At 44.0% G+C, this 7,516-nt stretch overlaps 1 protein-coding gene across 1 annotated transcript; it reads right to left on the reverse strand.

Moving 5' to 3' along the window:
• Positions 1 to 2,009: 2,009 nt before the first annotated feature.
• LOC129694667 (probable G-protein coupled receptor 139) lies at positions 2,010 to 5,103 on the reverse strand. Its single transcript, XM_055631388.1, has 2 exons — positions 5,034 to 5,103; positions 2,010 to 2,926 (listed from the first exon to the last, which is right to left on the reverse strand). Exons 1-2 carry the CDS (start codon positions 5,101 to 5,103, stop codon positions 2,010 to 2,012), a joined length of 987 nt encoding a protein of 328 aa, XP_055487363.1.
• Positions 5,104 to 7,516: the final 2,413 nt, after the last annotated feature.

Here is a 7,516-nt window from a genome sequence, read left to right on the forward strand (position 1 = left end):
TGTTCAATTGCTGTAAATTAAAGTCAATTTAAATCAGTTCTCTAGTGGGTTCCTGTGAACGCGCTGGTTTAGAACGTTCACATTGCAGTGGATTTGTGCCCTCAAATGCCCAGAAAAATACTGCGGGATATAAAGAGCCTAAAATGAACTATTCGCTATAGAAAACTTTATATACAGGGTTCTTAAGAAGCCCCTTTTAATGTAAAAATAAGGTACATACCTTTAATTGTTTGCTTTATAAAACCCTGGGGCTGCGAGAGGTCGCGGGTTGAGAGAGTGGTTTTTAAACTACTATAACTATTATACAAGGCCATAAAAACTAATAATACCTTTTGCGACGGGGTCTTTCAGCGATTTTCCGTTAATGATTTACTAGGCTGAACATTTTCGATTTCAACAGCCTAGTAAAAATCGCGTTTTAAACCCGCCCCCTCTAAACAGCGCCAAAATCACACACACGGCCTGGGGGCAGATTCTCATCGACGATTCGGGTAGGTTTTGTAACATACCTACATAGATACTTAGAAAATTGGTGCAGGAGTAGGCCATTGGGCCCTTCGAGCCTGTACCGACATTCAATATGATCATGGCTGATCATCCAACTCAGTATCCTGTATCTGCCTTCTCTCCACACCCTCTGATCCCTTTAGCCAAAAGGGCCACATCTAACATGTAGCCAATGAACTGGCCTCAACTACCTTCTGTGGCAGAGAATTCCAGAGATTCACCACTCTTTGTGTGAAAAATGTTTTTCTCATCTCGGTCTTAAAGGATCCCCCCTCTATCCTTAAGCTGAGACCCATTGTCCTGGACTTCCCCAACATCGGGAACAATCTTCCTGGATCTAGCTTGTCCAACCCCTTAAGAATTCCCCCTCTATCCTTAAACTGAGACCCATTTTCCTAGACTTCCCCAACATCGGGAACAATCTTCCTGCATCTAGCCTGTCCAACCCCTTAAGAATTTTGTAAGTTTCTATAAGATCCCCCCTCAATCGCCTAAATTCTAGCGAGTACAAGCCGAGTCCATCCAGTCTTTCTTCATATGAAAGTCGTGACATCCCAGGAATCAGTCTGGTGAACATTCTCTGCACTCCCTCTATGGCAATAATGTCCTTCCTCAGATTCGGAGACCAAAACTGTACGTAATACTGCACGTGTAGTCTCACCAAGACCCTGTACAACTGCAGTAGAACCTCCCTGTCTTGTACTCAAATCCTTTTGTTATGAATGCTAACATACCATTCGCTTTCTTCACTGCCTGCTGCACCTGCATGCCTACTTTCAATGACTGGTGTATCACGACACCCAGGTCTCGTTGCATCTCCCCTTTTCCTAATCGGCCACCATTTAGATCACAGTCTGCTTTCCTGTTCGTGACACCAAAGTGGATAAACTCATATTTATAGACATTATACTGCAACTGCCATGCATTTATATAGAACAGTAAAGCAGAGGAACAAGTTACTCGGCGAACATCATTCCCTGCTGAACACGATGCCAAGCTGAACTAAACTCGCACGTGTTCCATATGCTTTTATTTCCTGCACATCCACGTGCCTATCTGAAAATAGTTTAAACGCCCCCCCCCCCCCCCCCCCCCCATCATATCTGTTACCACGACCGTCGTCGGCAGCGCGTTTCAGACGCCCACCACTCTCTGCGTGGAAAACGTGCCCAACACATTTCGCTTAGACTTTGCCCAGAATACAAAATATTATTCAGTCCACATAAACGGAGAATGGATGAAATCTGATGTAATTTAATAAAAAGCTGGGGCAGGTTTTCAGGTTCAGTGATTTTAATGCAACATTTTTATTTCTTGCCATGAGATGGAAATATGAAGATGACACTGTGTCGATAGCTTTATTTCACGCAGCGTACAAACGGAACCGGGAAAAATGACGCATAACTAGCAGGTAAACGAAGAGTCCTATTCCACGCGTCCACTCTGGGTGAAATCGAGAGCACGATCTTGTGGAAGAATAAAGCGAAGGGCAGCGTCACATCTCACCTCTGGTTCGTCCACTGCCGCACCAGTTGCTTAGGTTTACTAACAACCCCAGTTAAATATCTAACCGCGTTTTTCACTTCCTGTCTGAACCTACTCTGGGTCATCCCATAGATACAAGTGTTGGCACATGAGCTGATGTGCATGAGCAAGGCCCCCGCATCATTGGCGATGTAAGAGGGGCTTGTTTGATCCCCGCCCACGAAATTCTCAGTGACACGAGTGGAAATGAAGGTGACAGTTGACGTTGTCCACAGCAGTATGTAGGCGCCGGACACCGTAAACAGCAACACTATGGACTTTGTCCGATTCTCTGTCTCAGTGTCCTTGCCATCCAGTGCCTTCAGGCGCCGGCGGACTCTGCTGGCCGCAACGATGTTCCTGACCGTCAGCCCGTTAAACAATAGAACCAGAAGGAAGGGGAGGAAGGAGAGAGAGATGCTGCACATCCACGAGAAAGCCACCCACCAGATGGAGGTGAAGTAGGCGGGTTTAGGTCGGCACCCCCACTTGACACTGTCCACAGTGAAGCGTGACTCGTACATGAAGTTAAAGGGGATGTACTTGATGCAGCACAGCGCGCACATGGACACAATGACCACGGCGGCCGTCCTATCCGTACAATAGATGAGTCTCAGCTTCGGGCAGCAAATGCTGACAAAACGGTCAAAGGTGAAGGACACGGTTAACCAGACGGAATAGTCCACGGTGACGATCCGCAGATACACATTAGAAGGACAAACTGCGCTGAGGGAGAGGAACGAGTTAGGGATGTAGTAAATGTAGATTTCCCGGAGTAACACGTGTAAGATTATAACGAGAAGGTCGGAGATTGCCATCGCCACCATGTAACGGGTGATTCCTCTGGAGAGCCCGCACTTTCCCCGGTGTAGGATCACAGCCGTCAGCACGTTCGCTGAAGGAAGAACAGCAATGCAATTGAATTAATATTTGAATGGAACCACTAATGTAATGGAATTAAGATTATGTTTGGGGGCTACAAGAAAGCATGAAGGGGTCAGATACGGTGAATGGACAAGAGCCACATGATATCGAGTTCGAGTTGAGAATAAATGGGGCAATTGGGGTCAAATCTATTTTATTGGGGTGTCTTGTTCCACGAGTCCGTCTGGGTGGAATGGAGAGTACAGAACAGCACGGTCTTGTGGAAGAATAAAGCGAAGTCGGCGTCACATCCCAAGTGTGGTTCCAGGCCACTGCCGCGCCAGTTTCTTGGGTTTACTAATAGTCCCGATTAAATATTTAAGCGCGTTCTCCACTTCCTGTCTGAACGCACTCTGGATCATCCTATAGATACACGCGTTGGCACACGGGCTGATGGGTGTAAGCAAGGGATGTACTTAACATGAAGCTTTACCACAGAGAGGGCGGGTAGTGTAGGGACCGGGCTGGCAGATGAGGTATTTAAGGTAGATAATAAAACAACATTTGAAACGCATTTGGAGAAATTCGAAGACAGGAATGGTTCCGACAAATATGAGCTAAAGCGTGCCAATGGGACAAGTGTAGATGGGGGATCTTGGACGGAATGAACAAATTGGACCGAAGGCTCTACTTCCGCTCTGTATTACTTTATGAATGATGACACTCAACGAGACGGACCACGAAAGGCGCTCAATTGGAATTCAAAGCGTTCGTTGCGGCACGTCATTCAATACCACTTTGTACAGACAGAGTGAATATATCAGATTCATTTAAAAAACAGTGTAATCATGTCGCCAGTCCCAAAATACTTTCCAAACTCCAATATAAGACCATCAATCTGAAAATAAATCTCTGTATCTTTGCACGCCAAGAAAAAAAATAAACAATCTGTAAACAGGCTTTAGGTCCAAGAACTCAATCTGAAAAATGCTCCCGCTTTAGCTCCAAGACTCATCATCTGGACTGACGGTGACCATCACAGATTGAATGGTCTTTGATCTGAAACACCAACCCGTGATCTGCCCCTTTCTCTTTTCTAGCACATCCTATTTCGATTTCAGGTTTAGGTAGTTTCCCGCGTTCTATTTAAACCACTTCAATTTCACCTTCTGCTCGTTAAAATCATTTTGGTTTCGTTATCAATCAAAATGGCAAGCAGAGAGAAAACGAAGGGATCTGGATAACTGAAATGGGAAAGTTGTTGCTGAAAATACTCGGGCTGCATCTGACGGAGAGTGAGAGGAGATGCAACATTTCAGTGGACTCGCTTTACGATGCAGTGAAGAGGGTGGCGTTGGAGACATTTAAGTAGTGCCTGCGTTTACAACCAACAAGAGAGCCCGAATAGACGGAAGCAGTCGTGCTGTCTGGGCGAGGATGAAGGTTTATTATTGGCTGGAGATAGTGGAGGAGGACAGTACACAGACGGCAGATTAAGATTCCTTCACCTTTGTCTCACTTGTCACCAACTTGTACCCCACAGTCACCACTCGCCTACTAGTTAACTCTCAACTACAATATGTTGGAAGCAGGAATAACTGCAGACGCTGGAGTAGTTCACCCGGACATGGCATCTGAAGAAAGATCCCGACCCGAAACGTCGGCTATCCTTGTCCGCCACAGATGCCGCATGACCCGCTGACTTACCCCAGCACTTTATGATCCATTGTAATGTTCTCGGTCTTTTTACAAACACTTCCTTATCAATGTCTCCTTCTCCGGCGCTACAGACCCGTGAACCCCACCATCCTTGAATTTCTGATCTCTTGAAAAACTCATCAGTTTAGTTATTGCAATATTCCGTTCTTCGGAGAGTGAAGTTCCCATTTACCCCCCATTTACGAAGCTGCTTTCGTTCAACCCGCTGTCCAGCCGTTCTACGTCTATAGGAATATATTCTATTCTGTTCCCTGACCATATGATTGTGAATTGCGACGCTACGGCGATACGTATTTGGATGATTTAACTCTACTGATCGGAGTACAGTTTGTTGTAGTGTAGGGATTACGTCAAAGTACTCACGCCCTGTAGAGTTGAAACAGACCAGCAACGCATTAAGCGACACAATCACAGCTTACCAGGGATACCAAACGCCGCCAGGATCGGATAGATGATTTCATTGACGTACAGAATTGCCGCCCGTCCCATCAGGAAGAGTCCCAGTGCCGGCGTTCAGTCCAGGGAGCACAACTGAGCTACAGCGCGGTTCAGACGTTCATTAATACTCCCGCCAATTCTCCAGTGGGGTCCGGGGAATGACGGAACACAAATATTAGTCCCACTCTCTTGAACAAACACGTTTCTTTCCACACAATATGAAGTAATTTCACATCCCGGGGTGGAGGAATGCCTGATGTAAAATGTGTAGATCAATGTATCGCCCACGACTCAAGGTTACAACGTGAAGGACTTCCTGAACCTATTTTCAATGTTACTATGTGTCTATGTTTAGGAAATCAGTCTTCGGTGGTGTGTTTCTGGTGAACGAGGTCGCGTCGCTGGAACATGTGGATAGAGAGGGCAAATTGCAAAGGCTTATCATACGGTGACGGAAAAGAGCATATGATAGCGAACTACTAAAAAGAAGATAATAAAGTCAAGCAATGGCTGCATCGCAGAATGGGGTTAATTCGCATCCACGTTGCATCTTTCTCGGGCATTTTGGAAACATGCCGATTTCAACGCAGTGAAAACAGGTGCGAATCGGGTAAATTGGAAGGTAAACTTGACGTGCGAAATATGAATCGAACACTGACAAGCCTCCAAGAGATCACTCAAGCCTCTATGTGATCAACCCTCAGCTGTTCAAGGAATAATGTCAGAGACGACTATCTCCTCTCGTCGGTATTTCTGCCTCACAAATGCCGTTTTCTTCATCTGTAAGATAACGTCACACATTCTTTATTCTTTATGCCGATTAAGGCCAAACGCACCATAGGCTTTCCCATGCAGTCCACTTGTGAGGCCACTTTCAGCGAACCGTGTGCAAGCGCTCAAGGTCCCACTGTTCGATAATACACCTAAGGCCCCGCATTTGCTGCGAATGGCTTTTGGACATTCCAAACTGCAACTCCTCACACTACCTGAATGAATGAATGCATGTATGAATGAATGATTGAATGATTGAATGAATGATTGAATGCATGATTGAATGAATGAATGAAGTAATTAATCAAGCAATTAATTAATTAATTAATCAATTAATTAATCGATTAATTAATTAATTAATGGATGGATGAATGACTGAATGAATGAAGGCATGAATGCATGCATGTATGAATGTATGTATGAATGAATGAATGGATGAATGAATGAATGAATGAATGAATGAATGAATTAATTAATTAATTAATTAATGTATGTATGAATGAATGCATGATTGAATGAATGAATGAATGAATTAATTAATTGAATGAATGAATGCATGAATGAATGAATGATTGAATGAATGACTGACTGAATGATTGAATGAATGAATGAATGAATTAATGATTGAATGAATGAATGAATGAATGATGAATGAATGAATGAATGAATGAATGATTGTATGTATGAATGAATGAATGAATGAATGCATGCATGAATGAATGGATGAATGCATGAATGAATGAATGAATGAATCAATTAATGAATGAATGAATGCATGAATGAAGGGATGGATGGATGAATGAATGAATGAATGGAGGAATGGAGGAATGAATGGTTATTGGCCAAGTATATTCACATACGCGGAATTTGCAGCATTTTCTTGTAGGTGCATCAATTTCCATTAAACATTCCTCAACCCGATTGCCCAAATGATCAAAAGCTTGCTGTCATTTCTGATAACCATTTTCACTGTCTACAATAAACCTATTTTCATTTCGTAATTGCAAACACCTCAATAAGATCTTCCCTCAGCCTCGTTCGTTCAAGGGAAAACAGTCCCAGTAATCAACACTCCACTTAACTCAAGCCCTCCAATCCCTGATAAATCCCCCTGAATATTTCCACATCTTCTACACCTTCATTTCATCATTCGTGTATTATGGCTGGACCTACTCATGGTATTGGGAAGTCCAACTGACTGAAGTGTTGGTGAGCAAACCTTCTGGGAGGAGCGATCACTGTTCTAATGTATTCATGATATTGATGAAGAAAGACAGTGCGGGCCCAGGGGTTAACTTTTTTGAATATTGGCAGTTAATATTGATGGTATTAAACTATACATTGTTCGTGGCCTATTTGTCGTCAATAGAACGGCAGGTAAGTGGGATGTTCTCAAATGTGTGGTGGAAAAAGTTCAGGATATTCACCATCCTGGTAGAGTGATGGATACACAGATGTGGACGCTTGGATGCAAGAGAGGGTAGGTCTCTGGCCGAGAAAAAAAGGAGCTGGGTAAACGAAGCTTGGACCAACAGTATCCCATTTGAAGAGTTTTGGGAAACGTGAGGCATACTTCAGTAGGCCATGTTAACTACCGAAACCAGACCTTGTCGTTCCAAATGCACTTAGATGACATGTAACAGTAACTTTGCCACCACGGCTGTCGATCACTAGGCTATGGATCACTGGATTA

This window comes from Leucoraja erinacea, unplaced genomic scaffold (genome assembly GCF_028641065.1).
Source record: "Leucoraja erinacea ecotype New England unplaced genomic scaffold, Leri_hhj_1 Leri_74S, whole genome shotgun sequence".
NCBI lineage: Eukaryota > Metazoa > Chordata > Chondrichthyes > Rajiformes > Rajidae > Leucoraja > Leucoraja erinaceus.